The sequence below is a fragment of the Rattus rattus genome, chromosome 3 (genome assembly GCF_011064425.1).
Source record: "Rattus rattus isolate New Zealand chromosome 3, Rrattus_CSIRO_v1, whole genome shotgun sequence".
Lineage (NCBI taxonomy): Eukaryota > Metazoa > Chordata > Mammalia > Rodentia > Muridae > Rattus > Rattus rattus.
The window spans coordinates 65,881,352-65,905,381 of NC_046156.1; the positions used below are offsets into that span (position 1 = coordinate 65,881,352).

A 24,030-nucleotide genomic window follows, 5' to 3' on the forward strand; every position below is an offset into this window, starting at 1 on the left:
ATGCATCCCTCTTACCTGGACAGGTGAGACTGCTTTTTACTGGCTGATCTTTGGGTCAGAGAGAGGAAGACATCAAAGAAGAAGATGTGGGACCCAGGAGAGAGTGATTCAGGACAGGAGGAAGAAAGAGAAAGAAAACAGAACAACATAAACCAGACAAGACACTGGAGATGGTTAGTTTAAAAGAAAAACCTGACAGACTGAGCAGGACTGGGAGCTGATTCAGTGGTGAGCTTATAATAATGCAAAGTCAGCAATTTACTATGTAAAATTACTCAGAGGTGCATCCTGTATCCAGCAGTAAGTGCTAACTAGATCATTAGCCATAATATTTAACATGAGGATAAGCTACTGCTTCCCTGAATTGCTCGATAGGCTCCAGTATCTCGCCTTTCTCCAACAGGGAATGTTATTGGACAGCATTGCTCAGACACTGCCAGGCAATAGGGATACAAGCAAGGGGATGAGGAAAACTTGGATTTTGGCCCAGACCCCACGGACTACCAGCCTCCTGTCAGAAATGGGTCTCTCAAAAAGGGCTTGTCAAGACTCTTTGGTTCCAGCTGCTCCACTGCTTTCTTCAGTGTACCCACAACATCCTCCATCCAATTCAAGCTGGGTCTAAATCCAGAGAATGTCCATCTTACCTTGCTCTTGACTCTGGAAGCAAACTGACTTTCCAGATCCCTACTGAAACTCAGAAGAGTCATTGAACTTGGAAACACTTTTATGTTTTGAGTGGCGGGGACTGAGTCTATGGCCTTGCACAGCATGACTCTATCACTGAGTCATGAATAGGGCTTCAAAACTGAACGCAAGTATACATTATCTAATAAAGAAGATAGTTGACCATGACCAGACATGACAGGTTCCACTAAAACCAAAATAAAAACAAAACAAACAAATAAACAAACCATAGGCCAGGGCAGGTATGATGGAGAACAGACTGTCAGGTGTTAGGTGTTCCCTTCCACCCTGCTTTATTTTACTTTAAACAGAAGGACTTTGGCCTGGTAAACAGGATGCTATTGACTAAACAGAGACCTAAAGGTGGGTTTCTGCCTACCAAGAACTTCCCTTAAATTACCAGGAACCTCCCTTAATCCTACCCCCAAAGGTCAACTACTTCAGACAGGGCATCTAGTTCCTGTGACAGATCAAAGACCCCACCTAGCTGGATGTCACATAAAATCCACTTGCTTTTTTGCAATTTTTTTCTTCTCTCTGTCCCTTAGAAATAACCTTGGTAGTCTGATCCCCAACAAACCTTTCTTTCTACCCATGGAACAGTCTGATTTGGTGGTTCACTGTGTCCTTGCATATGCCATGTAAATACAGCTGCATTTTTTTTTTTAATTAAGAGCTTAAAAAAGGAAAAAGAAGGAAGGAGGAGGAAGAAATGTCTATATTAGGCAAGTCTGGTAAACGGAAAGACCAGCCAAACTTTAGGTCATTTTAGTTTCAAGTCTAAGCATACATTTGGAAGGAAGACTTTAGTAGGTTAAAATATGAAAGACCAGGGAGGAAGTGAAGGAGAGAATAAAGCAGTTTGACATGGTGGCCAGAAGGAAAAAAAGATTTTTTTTTCAGTTATTTTCTCCATTAAAATGTAGCAACAAAGCTCAGGTTCCATTTAATTTCAACTTCAAGAGTAGAAATTTCCCCTCAAATATGCATTCTCTGGAGTTTTCTGATACAAACTATCCAGCTAAAATAGGTCTTTAGAGCCTGCTCTAGTATAACAAATGCACTTCCTGTCTACAGGTTTGCTCTTCCCTCATCCCACTCTTAATCAAGAGGAAGTTTTCCTTGTCCAGAAATTTTAGTTGGACCTCCTATTTTGAACACTGGAACAAACTAACTACTAAGTATCACCACCAACTATGATCACATCATTTTACTGTCCCTCTGCCACATCATTCCCTCAGCCCTTCGAGAACCCATGCCAGACTCCCCAGCCTTTTACTACGTGTACAATTCGGTGTGTGACTGCCTTTCATCCGGTGAATTAAAACCTTTTCCAGTTCATTCCTGACCTTTCTCTCTACTACCAGATCCCAAAGAATGCTGTGCTCACTTCTGTCTCCAACTTAACTCTACTCCTTTTAAAAGATATTGCCTAATTGCTTATACCCCTTCCCTCTCTATCAAGTTACCCTGCTCCATATTTGATTTTGAATAATTTCAAACAGCATGAAAGCTGAAGGAGCTGAAGGGAGAGTGAAACTCTTCCTCAGCAATTCTCAGATGCTTGCACTACGATTTGTAACAGTAGCAAGATTAGTTATGAAGTAGCAATGAAATAGTTTTATGGTGGTGGTGGTGGGGTCACCACAACATGAGGAGCTGAAGGGTTGCAGCACTAGTAAGGCTGACAACCACTGCTTTCAATTCATCTATGTCACATATATGCTCTGTCTGTCTCCCCCTCCTTTCACCTCTCCTCTCCTACTTTTTTTGTTTGTTTGTTTGACAGAGGGTTTCTCTTTTGCAGACCAGGCTGGCCTTGAACTTCGGATCCACCTGCTTCTGTCTCTCAAATGCTGGAATTAAAGGCATGTGCCACCACCACCCAGCTTCTTTATTTTTATTTATTAATATTTACATTTACTTACCTGGGGGTGTTCAGGTGGAGGTCAAAGACAACTTGTGGTACATGTGTGCACGAAAGTACCTGCATCAGTGCATACCCAGGATGAGCAGGGGTTAGGGGACAGAGGCTGATATGAAGTATCTGCTGCTGCTCTCTGCCTTGCTTTTGGAGAAAGGATCTATACAGAGTCCGGATCTTAGCAATTTGACAGAGCTGATGAGCAGCAAGTCCTCTGTAAGCCAGAACTGGAATTAAAGGTACCCTGGTTTTCCTACCCAAGGGCACTGGTGATACCAACTCAGGTCTTCATGCTTGCACAGCAACTTACTAGAGAGTCCCCTCCCCAGCCCATATTTGCTTCTTTTTCTACATATACACCTCTTCTCATTTAAAAATTGTACAGACATCATGACATTTTACCTCTAACTACTTTAGTGTATACCCACCCTGAGACTCTTCTATATGAATGGTGTCATCACAAAGTCTGATAAGTTAACTTTGATAGAATATATCTAATATGCATTAGTATTCAAACTTTCCCAACTGTCTTATCAATGTTCTTTACAGCCATTCCTTAACTACTTCAATCCAGGATTTAGCTAAAGCCTTAACATACATAATACATACAAACATACATATATACAAACATACATACATACATACATACATTCTCTCTCTCTCAAATACATATATAAACATATACACTCTCCCTCCTCTCTACCTACTGAGCCCTCTGCCCATGTGATCTCTTATAACAATGATGTATCATGTATGTGTTTGTTTGTACAAGCATGTGGAGGTCAGAGGGCAATATTAGGTGTTTTCCTCATTTTTTTTAAAATAGGGTTTCTCACTGAAATTGGAACTCAACAATTCAACTAGGCTGTTTGGCCAATGAACTCGAATGTTTCTGCTTTCCTAGAGCTGGGATCCATAGCTTTTTACATGGGTGCTGTGGATCTGAACTAGGGTTTTTTCATATTTGTACAGAAAGCACTTTACTGACTGAGCCATCTCCCCACCTCCACAGAATATTTTGAAGAGTCTAAGCCAATAGTCTTGTTGAATGAATGGCCCACAACTGGTAAATGCCTGATGTCTCCTAGTGATTAAAATCAGGTTAAATGTTTTTATTTGCTTGGGGCAGAATTTCACTCTGTATCCCCAACTGTTTTGAAACATTGTAAGTGATGTTGTATAGCTTGCCCTACAGTGGTAGTGTGAGATTTCTCAAAGGTAAAACAAAACAAAACAAAACAAAAAACTATTCTATTTGAAATCTGCTATGTTTGGAGAATTCTGTTCTTAAACAACCACTTACCCAAGTGTTTATATCTGTTACTATTAGTTTTACTTTTAGAAAACTTTTTTATTTATGTGTGTTGTCCATGCTTCTGCCGAGTGTGAAGGTGACTGTGGAAGCCAAAAGAGGGCATGAGACTCCCTAGAGCTTGAGTAAGAGGTGGTTGTGAGCGGTCTGATGTATCTACTACTGCTCCTTCTCTGAGAAAACTGCCCTCACTGTCTTTTAAGCTGCTAACAAGCAATCACAACCTTTGTTTCTTCCCCTAAAGTCATACGTTATAGTTCATTATCCTTTGTGTCCTTGGTGTCTTCTGCTCGCTAGCCTCTGCACGCTAGCCTCTGCACGCTAGCCCCTGCACGCTAGCCTCTGCTCGCTAGCCCCTGCATGCTAGCCCCTGCACGCTAGCCCCTGCACGCTAGCCTCTGCTCGCTAGCCTCTGCACGCTAGCCTCTGCACGCTAGCCTCTGCACGCTAGCCTCTGCACGCTAGCCTCTGCTCGCTAGCCTCTGCACGCTAGCCTCTGCACGCTAGCCTCTGCTCGCTAGCCTCTGCACGCTAGCCTCTGCTCGCTAGCCTCTGCATGCTAGCCTCTGCTCGCTAGCCTCTGCATGCTAGCCTCTAGGCTAGCCTCTGCTGCAGCCTCTGCTCGCTAGCCTCTGCACGCTAGCCTCTGCTCGCTAGCCTCTGCACGCTAGCCCACAGCTCTATCACTGAGCTGCACCTGAAATCTCCTCCTACCATAAAAAATGTTTAAAATGTTGCCCTTTCTTCTAGTGAGCAGTCTAGAGTGAGTGACTTGTTAAAAAGGTTCACTTGACCCAGAACTCCATCCCCTCTGCCCCCCACAAAAAAGAGGTTCACTCACATCTTCACTTTAAGAGCACCTGTGTAATTGCTGTTCAGGATGTCAAAGGTATATGCACTGAAAAGCCATCAAGTTCCAGCCCCAGGCAGGGTGTAGCCAGGAAAGCTCTCCTTTCTAATTTCATGAGGGTATCAGAGAAGAGGGAACTGGCTATCAGACAGCTGTGTGTGGAGGAAGCAGGCAGGACTAGTATGCTAAGGGTTGGTTAGTTTGTCAATACTGGAGCACAGATAGAACCACGTGATATGGTTTCAAAAACAGAGCTTTAGGAGCTGGAGGAGATGGCTCAAAGCACCCAGGCCCCCAATAACCATGTAAAAAGCTAAGTATGGCAATGCGTACCTATAATCCAGTGTCCAGAGGCAGGGCTGGGACAATCCAAGGCTCCCAGGCCAGCCAATCAGTGAGCCTATCTCAAAAATAAGGTGGACAACAGTAGACGGTGACACCAGACGTTTACCTGTGGCCTTCACATATGCATTCATGGGCACATACACCCCTCCACATACATACATTTCTTCCCATACAGCCAACAACATCTGGATCCCCCCACAGCTTTAATAGTTCAAACGCAATCTCAAATCCAAGTTCAGTCCTTTCCTGGCTGGGCAGTTCTCAGGCAAGTCACCTGGCCCCTCCAAATCTGATTCCCAGCAGCAGCAAGCAACACTACATCGAATGACAAGTGGCTTCACCAGCTTTCTTAAAGGCTATGAAAAAAAGACAAAATCACCTCTTCCAGCAACTCCTTGAAGCTAGAATGCTAAACCTGAGGCCAATGCTCTCAGCTGCAGACCAGCCCTGCACATGCTTTCTCCTCAGCAAGCAGCGCTGTGCAGGCCCATGCCAGAAATTCAAGTTTCTTCATCTCTAAACGAATCAACTGGCCCTACTGACTTGACTGCCCGGCATCTCAGGAATCCACCTCAACAGCAGGCCCTCTACAATGGCCTAAGGCACCTGTGACTTCCCCTTACAAGACCTGGCCTCCTTCCATTCACTTTCGCTTTAACTCCTGCAGGAGCTAGTGCTTGTTCCTCAGTTATCATTTAAAGACGTGAGTCACAACGTTCAACACCCTTTATCCTTCAGGGATTCCCTGCTTTTTGTTTTCTTGAGGCACTCAAGTCCCACTGTGTAGTTCTAGCTGTCCTGGAAACTCCTCATAGAGATCTGCCTGCGCTGCCTCCAGAGTGCTGTGATAAAAGGTATGTGCCACAAAGCTGGTCCAGCGGTTCCTGTTTTTGATTGAACTCTAAGTCTTGAACATGGTGTGTGTCTTTTACAAGTCCTTCCCTTTTGCCACCACCCCCACCCTCCCGCCACCAGTTTTTAACTCTGAGATCCACTCATTCTTCAGGGTTCAGCTTTGGATATACTCCAGGGAAGCCACACTGGATTTCCCTGAACCTTCCTTCTATGGTGCCAACCTAAACACTAACTAAATTGCTATTTGAGTGCTTTTAGATTACCATCTACTCTTCAACAACTATCATGTCTTATAGATCACGCAGTGGCTCCAGAACACATACTATAGAAAATATTTGTACTAGATAATACAGGAAACAGAATTTAGATATCAAGGTACCAAAAGCATGTCTGACTTTGAGTAAGCTTGTCCATGCATATAAATTAAAACTGAATTCACAATTTCATAGTTTTAATAAAGACTAACTGAAATAGAAAGACCTTTCATGGACTTACTCGCTTACTGGCCAAACTGTACCTGGTTCATACTACAATATGCTATAAAAATAAATACACATCAGATTCCAATAATTTAGTGTAAAAAATGGTCTCAATACCTCCCTCCCCCGACAAAGTTTATCTGTGTAACCCTGGCCATTCTGGAACTCATTCTGTAGACTATGCTGGCCCTGAACTCAGAGATCCACCTGCCTCTGCCTCCTGAATGCTGGGATTGAAGCACCACCACCAACATATTGAAATGACAGCATTTTGAAGGTTATGGGATACATGCATACCGTCAAAATTAATTTACTATAAAAATTTAACCACATAGTGGCTTCTATTTTGTGAGCTATGCTCTGCCCTTTTTGTAATCAGAGTCTCTAAGGGAAGGGAGCGTCACTCCTCCAGCCGACTTCCCTATGGCACCTGGCAGATATTTCTTGCCAAGAATCTTCTATCAAGCTACACTCCTGCCTGCAGCTGCACTCCATGTACACTATACTCCTGGGTTGATTGGTATTGAAGGTCAACTTCCACTCCCTGCACTCAAAACCTAATTGCCAAAACCATAAAACCAGGTAGGGTTTCTGCATCTACTCTCCTCTCCCTCTGTTCCCTAGACCCAATCCCCAGTCTCATCCCCAGCTCTGCAGCAGAGCACCTGTAGTAGCACACCTGTGGCAGCCTCCCCTGGCCCCAGGTCCCATCTCCTGAGGACTCCCCAGATCTTCACCTTCTAACTTCTTTCCTTCAACTAATTGCTTTGTCCCAGCACTTAACTCCAGCAGGCATCCCCTGCTAGGCTGCTCCTGTCAGGGCTATAAGTAGACCACACCTCTTCTCCAGATCCAAACCTCCCAGTCTCTTCCCCAGCTCTTTAACAGAAAATCTGATGTGGTTTTCCATTTCTCTCTGACCTCATTCATGGATAATAAAGATCTTCTCCAACCTTCCCTTTCCCCACTCACTCCAGTATCCCAGCCTCCAACACCAGAAGGCATTGCCCAAGACCATACCAGGTGAGCAGGCTAGGGAAACAGAGTAGCTAACTGAGACATTCACTGCTGCCTCCTCTCCTCCAAATCCAATTCACCAGTCAATCCATAGCTCAACAAGAGAACACCAGCTGCAGCCTTCTTTTCCCTCTGCCCACATCGCCTGCGAATCCCATAGACCTTCCACTCCTAACGTCCCTCTCCCCACATAGTGCTTTATCCCAGCCCCCAACTCCAGCAAGTACTCTCTGTTAACCCAGACCACTCCTGCCAAGGAAGCAGGTAGCCTGTCTGGATTTCCCCATCTCCTTCTGTTCCTCTAGATCCAATATACCAGTCTCATTCCCAGAGCTATTAGCAGACTTCTGTGGTGACCCCCTCTTCACCATCTCCCTGGTTCTAAGGAGATGAAGTAAGCAGATCCTGGTTGAACACTCTGCTGTGAACCCCCTTCAGACGTGTAGCCTATGCCCATTCCTAAGTGTCAGCTCCCAATACCCCAGAATCATATTTTACCAGGAAATCCTACTAGTCATGACTATTAGATCCAAAGAAAAATTTCTACCAGACAACACACATCTAGAGAGAAAACAGAAACCAAGGAACAAAACACCTACCTAACAAAGACAAATGCCGAAATCAGCATCTATAAGAATAATCATCCCAACCTCGGAAGCCTAGATGCCAGTGTAAAAACACAACCAATACCAACCAGGGCAGTATGTCTCCACTAGAGCCCAGTCAGTCTACCACAGCAGGCCAGAAAGAGTCCAACATAGGTAAAGCCTCCCCCCCTTGCCCCCGCCAAAAAAACCAAACAAACCAAACCCTCAGAACTGCCTATATGAAGATGGCAAGAGATCTTTAAAGAGGAAATGAATAAATCCCTTGAAGAAATCCAGGAAAGCACAAACACTGGAAGGAAATGAATGAAACCGTCCAAAACCTGAAAAGTGGAAACAGAAGCAATAAAGAAAACCCAAACTAAGGGGATTCTGGAGATGAAAATTTAGGAATTTGAACAGAACTACAGAGGCAAGACTCAACAACAGAATACAAGAGATGGAAGAGAGAATCTCAGGCACTGAAAATACACTACAAGTAATGGATATATCAGTCAAAAAATATAAAATTTAAAAAACTCTTGACACCAAACATTGAGAAAATCTGGGACACTGAAAAGACCAAACCTAAGAATAATAGGAATGGAATCCCAGCTCAAAGGCTCAGGGGTTTTTGTTTTGTTTTGTTTGTTTGTTTTTTTTAAGACAGTGTTTCACTGCATAGTCATGGCTGTTCTGGGACTCGATCTGTAGACCACGATAACCTCGAACTCAGAGATCCAATCTGTCTGCCTCTGCCTCCTGAATGCTGGTATTAAAGGCATTCTCCACCACTGCCTGGAAATGAAATATTTTCAACAAAATCATAGAAGAAAATGCCTATAAAAGGTACAAGAAACATACAGAACACCAAATAGATTGGACCAGAAAAGTCCCTTCAGCACATAATAATCAAGACATTAATTAACTAAACTAATAGAAGAATGAATATTGAAAGCTGCAAAGGAAAAAGACCAAGTATATAAAGATAGACCTATTAGAATTGTATCTGACTTCTCAATGTAGACTCTGAAAGCCAGAAGGGTCTGGACAGATGTGTTGTAGACTGCTGTAGATGTGTTGTAGACCACAGATGTCAGCCTGGACTACTATACTCAGCAAAACTTTCAATTATCCTAAGTGGAGAAATTAAGATATTCCATGATAAAGTAAAATTTAAACAACATCTACAAATCTAGTCCTACAGGAGGAAAAATCCTCTAGCCTAGGGATGTTAACTACACCCATGAAAACAGAGAATAAATAATTTCATATCAGTAAAATCAAAACGAAAATGAACCCACACAACACCACTACCACTGCCACCAATCAACAAAATAAGCAACAATGAGGAATCAACAATCATTGGTCATTGATAGCTTTCAATATTAATGGTCTCACTTTCTCAATAAAAAGACACAGGCTAACAGAATGGATGCAAAAACAGCATCTATCCTGCTCCACTAAAGAAACACACATCAACATCAAGGACAGACATTACCTAAGGGTAAAGGGTTGGGAAAAGATATTCTAAGGAAAAGAAACAAGCTGGTCTATCATTTTAATATCTAACAAAATAGACTCAAACCAAAATTAATCAAAAGTGAGGAAGGAACTACATATTCATCAAAGGAAAAATCCACCAAGGTGACATTTCAATCAATTCTTAACAACTATGCCCTAAATAAAAGGACATCTAAGTTTGTAAAAGAAACACTACTACAGCTTAAATCATATATTGACCCTTACACACTGGGTCATAGACTTCCAATAGTGGGAGACTTCAATACTCCACTTTCATCAGTGGACAGACAACTAAACAGAGAAATATTGGAGCTAACAGACATTATAAATCAAATGAATCTAACAGATAGCTACAGAACATTTCACCCAAACACAAAAGAATATACTTTCTTCTCTGAGCCTCATGAAACTTTCTCAAAAATTGACCACATATGTAGTCAAAGCAAGTTTAAACAGAAATAAGAAATTGAAATAAATCCCCATACCCTATCAGCCCACCATGGATTAAAGCTGGAGAACAACAACAGAAAGCAACCAAATGCATGAAAACTGAAAGACTTTCTATTGAAACTAGGTCAGAGCAGAACTAAGAAAGAAATGAAAGCTTTTCTGGAATTCAATGAAAAGGAATACACAACATACCCAAACTTGTGGAACACCATGAAAATAGTTCTAAGAGGCAAGTTCATAGGACTAAGTGTATGTGTGTGCATGTTTGTGTGTGTGCATACACACACACACACACACACACACACACACACACACACACACAAAACTGGAGAGCTCTTACATTGGCAACAGAAAGCTATAGAACAAAAAGAAGTAATCACACCCAAGAGTACTACTCAGCAAGAAATAATCTGAGGGCTGAATTCAATAGAACAGAAATAAAGAGAACAATAAAATCAATGAACAAGGAGTTGGTTCTTTGAGAAAAATCAACAAGATAGACAAACCCTTATCCAAACTAGCTAAAAGACAGACAGACAGACAGACAGACAGACAGACAGACAGGGGGAGAGGGAGGAGAGAGAGATTGATTGATTCTCCAAATGAACAAAATCAGAAATAAAAAGGGAGATATAACAATAGACATGAAGGAGATCCAGAGAATTTTAAGAACATACTTTAAAAACATGTACTCCACAAAACTGGAAAGTCTAAAAGAAATGGACAATTTTCTCAATAGGTACCTGTGATGGTTTATGCTTGTCCCAGGGAATGGCACTATTAGAAGGGTGTGACCCTGCTGGAGTAGGTGTGTCACTGTGGGTGTGGGCTTTAAGATCTAGTGCCCTTCAGATGAAGATCTCTCAGCTCCTCCTGCACCATGCCTGCCTAGACACTGCCATGTTCCTGCTTTGATGATAATGGACTGAACCTCTGAACCTGAAAGCCAGCCCCAATTAAATGTTGTCCTTGTAAGAGTTGCCTTGGTCATAACGTCTGTTCACAGCAGTAAAACCCTAACTAAGACAGTACCACTTACCAAACTTAAATAAGATCAGATAAGCAAAGTGACCTATATCCTCTAGTGAAATAAAAGCAATCATTAAAAGTCTTCCAACCAAGAAAAGCTCAGGGCCAGATAGATGGTTTTAGCCCAGAGATTTACCAGACTTTCAAAGAAGAATTAACACCAAAATTCCCCCAAATTATTCTACAAAATAAAAACAGGAGAAACATTACCTAATTCATTCTATGAGGCCACAGTCACCCAGTTACCCACACCACACAGACCCAACAAGAGCAAGAATTTCAGACCAATTTCCCTTATTAATACAGATACAAAAAATACTCAATACTTTCAAACTGAATCTTCAACAAGTGGTGCTTGGTGACCTGGGTGTCTGCATGTAGAAGAATGCAAATAAATCTATATGTATCACTATACAAAAACTCAAGTCTAAAACCCAACACACTAAGCCCAATAGAAGAGAAACTGGGGATAGTCTTGAACTCACTGGCATAGGAGTAGACTCCCTGATCAGAACACTGACATAACAGGCACCAAGAATAACAAGATTGACATCTTGAAATGGAAAAGCTTCTATAAGGCAAAGGGCAGCATCATTTGGACAAAGTGACAACCTGCAAAATGGGGGAGGGTTTTTATCAACACCTCATACAAAAGATATAAAGAAGTCAAGAAACTAGATATAGAAAACCCCAAATAATCCAATTAAAAATGGGGTACAGATCTAAATAGAAGCTTCTCAACAGAGGAAACAAATAGCCGAGGAGCACTTAAAGAAATGTTCAATACCCTTAGCTTGCTTTGAGACTCCGTCTCTCAGAACTGCTAGATTAATATAATCCTGATAGCTCATGTTGGTGAAGTTAGGAAATAGGGGGAACACTGTCACTGCTGGTAGGAGTGCAAACCTGTACACTATGGCAGGTCCTCAGAAAGGTAGGAGTTGATCTACTTCTAGATCCAGCTATAGCCCTCCTTGGACATACGCTCAAAAAACACTTCATCCTACCACAAGGACACCTGCTCAACCATGTTCAGTGCAGCTTTATTCATAGTAGCCAGAAACTGGAAACAACTTAGATGTCCCTCAACAGAAGAATGGATAAAGAAAATACGGTACATTTATACAATGGAGTATTATTCAACTGTTAAAAACAATGTGAAATTTGCAGGGCAAACGGATGGAATTAGAAAAAAGTAATCCTGAGTGAGGAAACCCAGACAGAGAAAGATGGTATGCACTCACTTATGTGTGGATAGGCAATCGACCTACAATCTGTGGACCAACCTGAGGTTAGGTATAGAGGAAAGGACTGGGTTGGGGGTGCGTGGGAGGGGTAGGACATAGGGATCTCTCTGGGAGGATGAAGTAGAATAGATTTTATGATGGACTGGGGGCAACTGAGGAGGGGAATGGAAGGACTGGGTAGGGAGGCAGGGGAGATAGGGCTGAGGAAGGAGATGCAGAGAGAGACATAGCTGGAATTGAGGGGTATTTGAGGGATGATATGGAAACCTAGTGTAGTGGGAACTAACTGAAGTATATGAAGGTAATCCTATGAGGTCTCCTAATAATGGGGGAATTGAGTCCTAACTGGCCACCCCTTGTCACTAAACAAGGCTCCCAGTACCAGGATTAGGCTGCATTCAATTGAGTTGTTGGCCAAGGGGATCCCATGGAAATCCCTAAACAACCCTAAGACAATGGGTTGTTCTCTGCAAATGGACAGCAGGGTCCCATTGCTGAGGACAACACCCACACAAATCATGAACACGGAGAAGTTGAGCTGGTGCCTACATGGAGCCTTTACCACTACGTTCTAGTGTCTTTGGTATGGGAAGGTAATCTGCAGGCTACCAAAACAGAAACATAAACAGCAATCCAGCTACAAAACCCTTGACCTACAATCTGCCCTGCCTTCAAGATATGCTAGGGCAATGGTGGCACAGAACTTGAAGGAGTAGCCAATGTCTGATTTGACTTAAGGCCCACTCCATGAGATGGAACCCATAACTGACACTGCTGGGTGTCTTAGTTAAGGTTTGACTACTGTGAACAGACACCATGAGCAAGGTAAATCTTATAAAGAACAATATTTCATTGGGGCTGGCTTACAGGTTCAGAGGTTAAGTCCATTATCATCAAGGTGGGAACATGGCAGCACACAGGCAGGCATGAGGCAAGAGGAGCTGAGAGTTCTACATCTTTATCTGTAGGCCACTAGAAGAAAACTGACTTTTCTGCACTGGGCAGAGCTTCAAAGCCTACCCCGACAGTGACACACTTCCTCCAACAAGGCCACAGCTCTAAACAGTGCCATTCCCTGGGCCAAGCATATTCAAACTACCACATTAGGTGACCAAGAACAGAAGATTAGACAGCCCAGAGACCTAGGGTAAAACTAAACACTACTGGTTAAAAATAAAGAAAAAAGGGCGGGGTTGGGGGTTTAGCTCAGCGGTAGAGCGCTTGCCTAAGCGAGCGCAAGGCCCTGGATTTGGTCCCCAGCTCCGAAAAAAAAAAAAAAGAAAAAAAAAAAAAAAAAAAAAAAAAGAAAAAAGGATCAATACAATAATTCCTAATGATATTCTGCTCAACTCATAGGTCAGTGCTTTACTCAGTCATCATCAGAGAAGCTTCCTCCTGCAGCAGAACAGATACTGAGACTCACAGGAAGATATTATGTGGAGAGTCCTTGGTACATACTGCTCTAAATGGGATGTCTCTATCACACACACACACACACACACACACACACACACACACACACACACACACACACACACACACACACACACACACATCCTCACAGCCCAGGGAACTCAGAAGATGGAGGTAAGAAGAATGTAAAGCCAGAGGGGATGGAAGACCCAGGAGAATACGGCCCTCTAAACAAACTGAGCAAGGTTCAAATAACCAACAAAGACAGCAGCAAACACAGGGCCTACCTACATGGTAGACACCAGGTCCTCTTCATATATTATGGGACTGCTGAGCAGGTGAAAGGGTGGCTCTCTGATACTTTTGCCTGCTTTTGGGGCTCTTTTCCTTCTGTTGGGTTGTCTTGTCATGTGGTGGTTTTATTGTATGGCATCATATTTTGTTTTGTTGTGTTTGGCTGTTATCTCTTAGAAGCCTGCTTTCTTCCAAAATGGGAGACAGAATAGGGTGGGGGGAGAGATATGTAGTTGGATTGGTATGAAAGGATGATGGATCTGGGAGGGCTTGGGGAGGAGTGGATATGATTAGAACGCATTGTACTTGTAAAGAAAAAAATAAAGCTATGATATAACTGAAAACAAAGAAAAATTAAGGAGCATATACAGAGGGAAGAAAGAACCTGCACATTTCTAGTATGAGTTGAAACTAAAGCAGTCAATATGGTGGGCCAAATATGGATGCTTTAGTTGGTAAGAGTTGAACTATCCTCTGGGCCATCTATTTTTCTTCTGAAACACTCTAAAAGTATGTAACTCAGCAAAACTTAGAGCTATTTGCTCATCCATGTTTCTCAAAGAATTATTCAGAATACTCAATTTATGGATACAGCCGAATAAAGGAAAAATGTCATCTTAAAAAAAAAAAAAACGAAATCAGGATTACTCTGGGGTATGCACACATATCTTCACTCTCAATCCAACACTACACCAGTCTTCCTGCTTTTATTAGCAGAAACTCACACTTTTCTTACTTTTTCTTTTTAATTAGCATACAATGGACTGCAGAGACAGCTCAACAGTCAATATTTAAGAGAAGGCTGCTTTTCCAGAGGACCCAGGTTTGACTTCCATCACCTACAGCTCACAACTGTCTGTAACTCCAGTTCCAGGAGCTGACACCGTCTTTTGGCTTCTGTGGGCATCACACGCACACGCACACGCACACACACGCACATGAATAGTGATATCTAATACCTGTGAGTTTTTACTTTATGTGTATTAGTGTTTGTGTGTGTGTGTGTGTGTGTGTGTGAGAGAGAGAGAGAGAGAGAGAGAGAGAGAGAGAGAGAGAGAGAGAGAGAGAGAGGAGAAGAGGTTGAAGTCAATTTCCTCAATTGTTCCCCACCTAATGTACAATGAGACATTAGGTTCCTTTCCCTGGAACCCAGAACTTGCTGATTTGGTGAGTCTAGTTAGCCATCTTCTTCCATGGATTCACTGTTTTCTGCCACTTGTACTCTGTGATTTTAGGAAGGCTTCCACATCTAGCTGACACTCATGAAGAACTGTAGCCTTCTTCCTTGTGCTTTACCCACTGAACCATCTCCCTAGCTCCTTCCATGTCTTCTACTTCATGTTACATATTCCTCATATAAAGCTCATTGTCTAAGCCATGTGTGGGAATTCAAATTACGGTCAAGGAGAAATGTGGTGGCCTGTGGAGTTAGACCGTATGGGTTTGCATCCTAGTTTAATATTTGATTATCTGTGACTTAAGGCAAACAATTTACTTTCTGTATACTTTTCCTTCAAGGAAAAAAAAAACTATCATACTAATTAGCCATCATGCAGTGCTCTTTTTAAAACTGGCATAGCCAGTTCCCAGGATCCAGGAGGCAGAGGCAGGTCGATCTTGAGAGTCTGATGCCAGACTTGTCTGCAGTGAGCTTCAGACCATCTAGGGCTACATACACAGTGATATGCATTAAGTATCTAGCTGATATATGGCATACAGCAATACTTTATAAAAGGCTATTATTCTTGTTATAGGGCCTGAAGACCAACATAATTAGTCTGCTGCTACCAAAGCAATTATAACCTGTCTTGCAAAGCAAAATACATGAATTATCCAACACAGATGTGCCCATCTTACAGATATCTGAAGTAGATGGTTCACTACTGTCCATCATATTTATTTATTTATTTATTTATTTATTTATTTATTTATTTTTGGAGCTGAGGACCGAACCCAGGGCCTTGCACTTGCTAGGCAAGCGCTTTACCACTGAGCTAAATCCCCAACCCTTGTCCATCATATTTAATCCGCATTAATTTGATTTTTGTTGTGTGTCCTCCAGCAAACGACTGCCTCTGATTAAAAGAATGGTATCTCAAGATTGTATCTGGAGATGAGGAGACTGGGACGTGACATCATAATCAAACCAAGTTTCAGAAGATCTAAAATCTGCCTGGGGCAACTGAGGCAGACAGAGCCCAAGGGGAGGAAACCACTGAGACTGCAACAGGAGAGAGGAAAAAACCCTGAAAGCAAGCGGTAGGGCTCAGTGACAGCTAGGTTCTAGACCAATGCTGCCTCTCTTTTTGTATGCCCTTGAAAAGGTAGCAGAAAATGATAAATAATAATAAATATGAAGTAGGTACTCTTATTTACAATAACATGGTAAGGTGACCCTGCTGCGTTCTTCTCCTGATGAAGAAAATTTGATTGAGAAGAACTATTCTTTGACAGGAGGGCATGAACTCAATCCACCCTTTCTCTGTGTTCCTGTTTGTCACCCCTTTGGTGAGAGGCTGAGATAGATCATTATGGGTCCTTTCTTGTGCTAATACTGCATGATTCTTCATCCCTCCTGGATTTCCCAATTTAACCACATATCTGGGTAGGATATTGACAGAAGGCCAATCATGCAAAAATGCAATCAGTTTCTCTAGCAGGCAGCCACTTGCAGCTCTCATGGCAGAAATTCTATCGGCAAGAGAACCACTCTGGTTCCCTCTGATTTTCACCATCCCTTCAGGCTGACTGCACTGAAACATGGCACTATTTGTACATCAAATTTACCAAGCCTAAAATTCTACCAGCAACAAACTCAGATTGTCCATTCCTGATTGTAGGTGGAACAGGTGGGCTGCAAATCAAGAGAACTCTCCAGTAGTCTTGTCATCTAGGCCTTTCATGTCTGCAGAGCTAGTCAGTCCACATAAAGAGGAAATCAGCTGCTGCCTTCTATTGGGGGAGATCCAATGCCATTTTGTGGGAAGAGGAGGGAACTGTAGAACAGCTTCTGTTCCTTCCATATGATGACACATATACATATATGCACATGCATGCACACACATGCTCTTTTCTATTAAACCAGATTTTATTTTGAGAGGAACAATGAAAAGAGTATTAAGATAAAAATGACTGGTTCAGGGAGGTGGTTTTATAATACCTTCCATAGATTAACATGAATCATAAGCATTTGCCCCAGAGCATGCAATTTGACTAAGTTTATTAACGGGTAGAAGAGAGGTTTAAATACGGTGTAGTATGGGTCTGAGAATTTGGAGTACAGTCTTAGTTCTAAAGTGTGGTTCAAATGTGGGGTGTGCCGGGGAATAATGGATAGAAGAAGAAATGAATGAGCCACATAGACTCTTCTTTCCCAGGGACCAGAACACACACTGATTTTATCCAGGCACAATCACATGATTTTCTTTTACCAGGGCCCACTCAGAGAATGGAAATAACATTACTTCAGTGTTCTGAAATCTCAGATCTCGAACTCAGGCTTGTTTTTTCTGTATTCAAATTCAAATTATGCCCATTCAGAGCACATACTTGTGATCTCAGCATACAGGAAGCAGAAGTAGGAAGATCTTGAGTTTGAAGCCAGCCAGGTGAAATCCCACCTTAAAAAACTGAGGGATGGGGGGGGGATGGGGCTCTGTGGTAGAGAGCTTGCCTAGCATGCACGGGTCCTAAGTTCCATACCCGGTACTGCAGAATTTAAAGAATTCTGCTATCCTTTGCTAAGGACCAGGTAACAAGCAGGCTGAGGAGCAACTCTGAGATCTCTGAGAAGATAAAGTACTTGGCTGAGATTCTGGGCTGCTGAGACCTGCAGTTGGTACTTGAATTCAGGTCTCAGGTGCAAATCCAGAAGTGCACTTCTTCTGTCTCAGGCACCCTATTACATCTGTCAACTTCTCTGAGGTCGAAATAACTATGACACTGCATCATTAGGAAGACAGATGGTGGAATCCACTCAAGGGTTTGGTACAGGGCACATAATATATGCCCAGAATATGCCAACTCTTACCACACCTCATTACCATGAAAAACGAGAACTTAAGTTGCTGACTTAGTATAATATTTCCCACCTATTATTATTTAGGGACATCCCTATACAATGACAGTGAGGGAGGAACTGGCATATGAATCCCCTGCTCGAGGTAAGGGACAGAGTTTGGTCTAACTTTTCAGCATCTGCCTTTCACCAAAACTAGCTATCTGCTGCCTATCTGAATCTTTCAAAAACATCTAGAATTTCAGAACATGTAACTCTTACTCAGTTCCAAAGGAAGGTCTATGTCCCACAACTACATTGATTTTTGCCCCTTCTGAACTTTAGGGATTCGTCCTGCTCCCAGCCAAGGATGGGTGCTGGGGCAAGCTCTTCCAAGTGGAAAATTCAACTCCATCCCAGGCGGAAACCCCAAACCTCTGCTGTTCTAGCAGATTTCCAGGACGTGCTGGCTCCCAGAAACCACAATTACAGGCAAGCTAAAGCAGAGGAGTAATTAGACCATACCCTCAGCTCAGCAGTTCTCCCTCCAGGGCTGACTCCGTCTCTCTCTTTCCCACTCCCCACTAGCCCAAACCCCATTCAACTACTGCACTGTGAGAGATGCAAGGACATTTCCATTTGCTTCTCTTCTAACCATTACCCACTTCCAGGAAACTGGAAAAAAAAGGGTAGGGTGAGAAAATAAAGAGCCCAACTCACAGATACAGATAATGCTGGTGGTGAGGACAGTGAAAGACTGACAGACAAACACCCGTGGGGTCCTTCCCTTTGCCTGCATCTCATACCTCACAAAGCTAGCTTTGGAAAGGAGTCTCCTGAGGAGTCTTCCTCCTTCTAAATGTGAAAAGGAATCTTATGAATTAGACGTGTGAAATTACAAAGAGAAACCTGGAGGCTGGAGGACTGCTCAGCAGTTAAGAGCATCAGCTGCTCTTGCAGAAAACCCATGTTTGGTTTCTAGCATGTACATGGTGGCTCACAACTGCCTGTAACTCCAGTTCCAGGGGACCCAATATCCATCACACACACACATACACACACACACACACACACACACACACACACACACACGCAAATAAAAAGATAAATCTGAAGAGAAAAAAAGAAAAGAAGAAAGCAGCCTCCAATTCTCCAGAATGGGAGAAGTCTTGAAAACGGGAGGTGCTAAACATGACTTCTTGAAGGTCAAAGGCATCGAGGATTCTAAGTTTTATCTTAAGATGGTAGAGGGGTCCGGAAGGAGTTAGCTCTTTTCTTTTCTAAACCGCACCTAACTTGGTTCAGGCTTTCATTTCTAAACACGTTGCTCTTGTCTGTGGAAAGGTAGGACTGGTGTGCCCTTCTCTCAGACTTCAGCACAGCCTGCCTCTCTGTTCAGGGTTTCCACCTCTTTCTTGGTGAGGTAGATAGATTTGCTAATGTTTAGTTTTATGCCTGTCTCAAACAAATCATTTCAACAGAGTATTCTTCCTTTCACTGTTCCTCATGTTCTCAGGGCTCTACAGTTTCCACTGAGGCCTGCTTGATAATGCTAAAGGCCTTCAGTAAGTCTCAGAACACTGGATCACCCCAGGGACTCTTGGAGGTGATCTTAAAGTTAATGGTACAAAAAATATGGATGGGTGGAGTTCCAAGTGGGAAACGGACTTACAAATCCTAAAGAGTTTTTGAAGTAGGAGGTTGTTAGGATAGTTTCTAGAGCTGTAGATGACAGATGATGGAGGAAAGTTCCAGAAGTTCATTACAGACCCAATTTCACCAAAACCTGACCTAAAACAAGTCAACTCCAGAAAGCTTTCTTTGATTTAGACTAATCCTCTAGGCTGGTGTCTTAGTTTGGGTTTTACTGCTGTGAACAGACACCATGTCCAAGGCAACTCTTATAAGGACAACATTAAATTGGGGCTGGCTTACAGGCTCAGAGGTTCAGTCCATTATCATCAAGGCAGAAGCATGGTAGCACCCAGGCAGGCATGGTGCAGGCAGAGCTGAGAGTTCTACATCTTCATCTGAAGGCTGCTAGTGAAGACTGACTTCCAGGCAGCTAGGATGAGGGTCATAAGCCCACACCCACAGTGACACACCTACTCCAACAAGGCCACACCTCCTAATAGTGCCACTCCCTGGGCCAGCATATACAAACCATCACAGCTAGCTTATCTTAGTTGTTATAAAGACACCATTGCTTACTTTCTTACAAGTTCAAGAGGAAAAACATAATATACAGTTATTTTATCCACTGATTGTAAGTTAGATTTTACATATCTAGCATAACCATACCTGGGAGTTGTTCTAAAAAGCTCTATGTTGTATTAAGGAACAATTGCTTTGATATTTATTTTCCAAACCTTCTTAATATACTTCCACATCTCTGGTTTTCCCCAGTAGATGATCAGTTCTTTGAAGAGAAAAAATATGTCTTTACACTTAAATTTTTTTTTTTTATTTTTAAGGGTTTGTTTTTTTTCCAAAGATGTATTTATATGAGTACACTGTAGCTGTCTTCAGACACACCAGAAGAGAGCATCAGATCCCATTACAGATGGTTGTGAGCCACCATGTGGTTGCTGGGAATTAAACTCAGGACCTCTGGAAGAGCAGTCAGTGCTCTTAACCGCTGAGCCATCTCTCCAGCTCACCTTTTTACTTTTAAAGTGTCTCTGCATTTTCTCCTTTTCTGCTGGCCAGCTGGATGAAGAAGTGGTAGTTTAGCATAATATGCAGGACTCTATGCACACTGCATTGTTCAGTACAATGTTTGGTAAGACAAATGATAACGGGTAACTGTGAGAGTCACAAATCTAAGAGATCAGACAGCTAGAGAGTGAAAGAGTGAGCGAGCGAGAGACAGAGAGAGATTCAAAATTGAACCACACAATCACACAATCTTATGGACTAGGCATCTAAGGGCTGGTTAATTAGATGTTTGCAAGCATCCTTCCAACCCTGAAATGGGTTCTAATCTGAAGACTGAGAAGGAAGGAGCTAGGATGCCTCTCATTAAAAGCACTGCAGTAACAGGACAGAACTGGGCAGAATTTTGTGTCTTTCTAGGTCTTGGAAAGAAAAGATACTGAGAATGATCCTATGGGCAAAGACTGGGACTTAAGACTGTCCTGGAAACAGCAGGCTCATCCCAGACAGGTAGTGTGAAGACAGCAGCATTCTGACATATAAGTTTCATCACCTGCTGTACTTCCTTCCTGGGATCACACTGAGCCTCTAGTGATCCGACTGGTATGGAACGTCATCCCATAATCTAGTAAGTGTGAATGTGCCATGGGCATGAGTTCAAGGTCACAGGCTCTCGAAAGGCCGGGATGGCCAAGATTAGCAGCCATTTATCTCCTAAGAGACACGGGCAGAAGGTTAGACTGTCTCCCCAGCAGGTTCTGAATGTGCAGGCAGCTGCGTCAAGGGAGGCTGCTGAGATGCCAAATATGATTTACTCTGAAGAAACGGACAGAACTCTTCACCTGTGTAACTCTTGTTCTCCACATACATTAGAAGGTACAGGATGGAGAAAGAAGAAAAATACAGGGAGAAGGGACAAGGGAGACATGAAATACGGTGTGATGAGAACAAGGCAAGAGGAAGAGTGGAAAGCAGAGAAGAAAGCAGAGGTCAGAATCAGGTGGAAAGTTACACAGAAAGATATGAGGCAAGGTAGGACAACAGACAGGGGCAACGAAGCACCTAGGGGGTGGGGGGAAGGGCACACGGAGCTAGTTAAATCCCATCCCACCTCAGGGGCTGGTACAGACTCCAAGCCAGCCAGACTTGCTCAGTTCTGGCAGCAGTGGTGCTAAAATAAAACATCTTATTTCAGACTGTGTTTTACAAAAAGGCTGCAAAATTGTTAATTAGAACAGAGTGTCTGTCACAAAACAGGATAGGGTGCAGAGGAGGGCGGGTGTGCGTAGAAGTGGGGAGTTGGCATCTAAAAACAAGAAGCAGGTTTGCCTTATGTGAGATTCTGAATTAAGGCGCTGTCCCTAGTAGCATCTCAGCTTCCAATCTAGCTGCATAGAAGTCAATACTTGCTCTTGTCCTTTAACTGATACACTACTTAAAGTAACCGTTTCTTTGGTCACCTACCTAAATTGTAAGCTCTACATTCCTAATATTTCCCACTTTATCTCCTTAGCTATTATTACCTCATATATTTTAAATTAATTTCTAATTTAATTAAAAAAATGGTAACCTCAAAGCGGGCGAACACATTTGTTCATTTGTTCATTTCGCTCACTGTCTCTCTGTGTTAGCAATAGTTCCTGGAGCACAGCAAATGCTCAAAGAATATCTAATAAATGAAAGAATAAGTATTTCTATTCGAATCCAATCTTACTAAGTTCTGTGACTACAGAGAATGGAAGGAGAACAATACAAATCCCTTTACACATATAAATGTTAAGAGCTACAGAGAATTTCACGGCATCATTTCTCGTAAGAACAAAATGTGGAACAGAACCTTTGCTACGTACTGAGTGATTGTGGCTACACAATTGGATGGACCCTCCAAATGCTGAAGGCCTAAGCTCCAATATGATGGAATTTGTTGTGGAACAGTTTCCCCTGAGAATAAAAACAATCCTACAGAAAGCTCTGTAAGAAAGAAGGTAAACAATTCAAAATAGCTTCTGGCAGTCCCTGAAACTGACAAGATTCACTAGGCCCTTTGCTTCCAGAGTAAGCAATAAAAACTAAGAGTCCCCTTAGAAGGATAGAAGCCAAGCTGCAAAGACTTGCAAACAAAATGAGCTATAAAAAAGACTGAGAGGAAAAAAGCAGAAATGAAGATTTTAGACTAGACCAGCTGCCTGCAAGAAGCAGAAACCAGCACAGCTGCCAATAAGGGGGTTTAGACCAACTGAGGCACCAGGAAAGATCTCTGCAACTTACTGAGCTGCCTGCAGGGTTGTACATTGTGGTCTGGATTTGTAAGCTACCACCATCACTTCTGCTCTTGTAAGCAACCCCTCACCCATATTCCTATATGAAACCTCAATAAACTCTTGGCTCACACAGTTGGACTCTGGTGGGACCTGTACTCTGGTCTGGTATAGGTTCCGGATGTGGGGTGAGTAGGTAGTATGTGCTGCACCTCCCCAGGAAAAGTCTTGTCACACCACAAGCCTTTAGGAGATGATTAGGCATTCACGGTGGGCTCAATGCTCACTGAAGAAGAGATTCCAGGGAGCCTGCTGTTTCTTTTCACAAGTACAGTGTAGGGAAAGAATGCATGAGCACAGGTGAGAAGACAACTGTAAGTCAGTTGCGGCTTATCAGAACTCAGCCATATGCTCGCCCCGACCTCAGACTCCCAGCCTCCAGAGCGGAGAAAAGTCAGTGTGTTGATTACTTAACTTACCCAGTCTTTGGTATTTTATAGGAGCCTGTAGTAGTACTGATTGCTTCTGGGTAGAGATTAGGTTGCCCTCTGGGAGCTTCTGTTAAGCATAGCATTCTGTTCTATAGATTACATCACCTGAGGTGGGAGCCTAGCTCCTTCCTGTCTGTGGAGACAGCGCCTGCCACCATGACTTCCCTACCCTGATGAACTACACCCTCAAATTGTGAGTCAAAAGTCAACCCTTTCTTCCAGAAGTTGCTTTGTCAGGGTATTTTGTCATAACAACAGGAAGAGTAACCAAGACAGAGTCGAGCTCACTAGGGGAGCCTTTAAATAAAATGTTAGGGGTCCCATAGTGGCAGAGTGAGAACTATAGGTAGCCAGTTGGCTCATCCAGAGTCTGAAGATAATGACATTAGGAGAAGCTGGGGAAACAGCAGCTCATCTCAGATTTCACCCTGCTCAATTCCCCAGAACTTCTCACCTTCTGCTTCTCCTGAGCCCTGCTTCATTTCTTCTTTTACAGGACAGGCAGACAGACAAAAACCAAGGTATGGTTTTGCTTCCAAAGGCTGTTTTAACTAGCTATTTTAAAACTATTATTATTTTGTGTATGTATATGATGTATATGTGTTTGAGTGCATGTGTG

The 24,030-nt window shown here is 42.7% G+C and overlaps 1 protein-coding gene across 1 annotated transcript in view; it reads right to left on the minus strand.

The window, feature by feature from the left end:
• Arhgef11 (Rho guanine nucleotide exchange factor 11) overlaps positions 1-24,030 on the minus strand; it is a 121,448-nt gene that overhangs the window by 57,667 nt on the left and 39,751 nt on the right. The window contains exon 2 of the mRNA XM_032898138.1: positions 16-48. Within this exon, the coding sequence (XP_032754029.1) occupies positions 16-48 (33 nt within the window). The remainder of the gene's footprint in view (positions 1-15; positions 49-24,030) is intronic.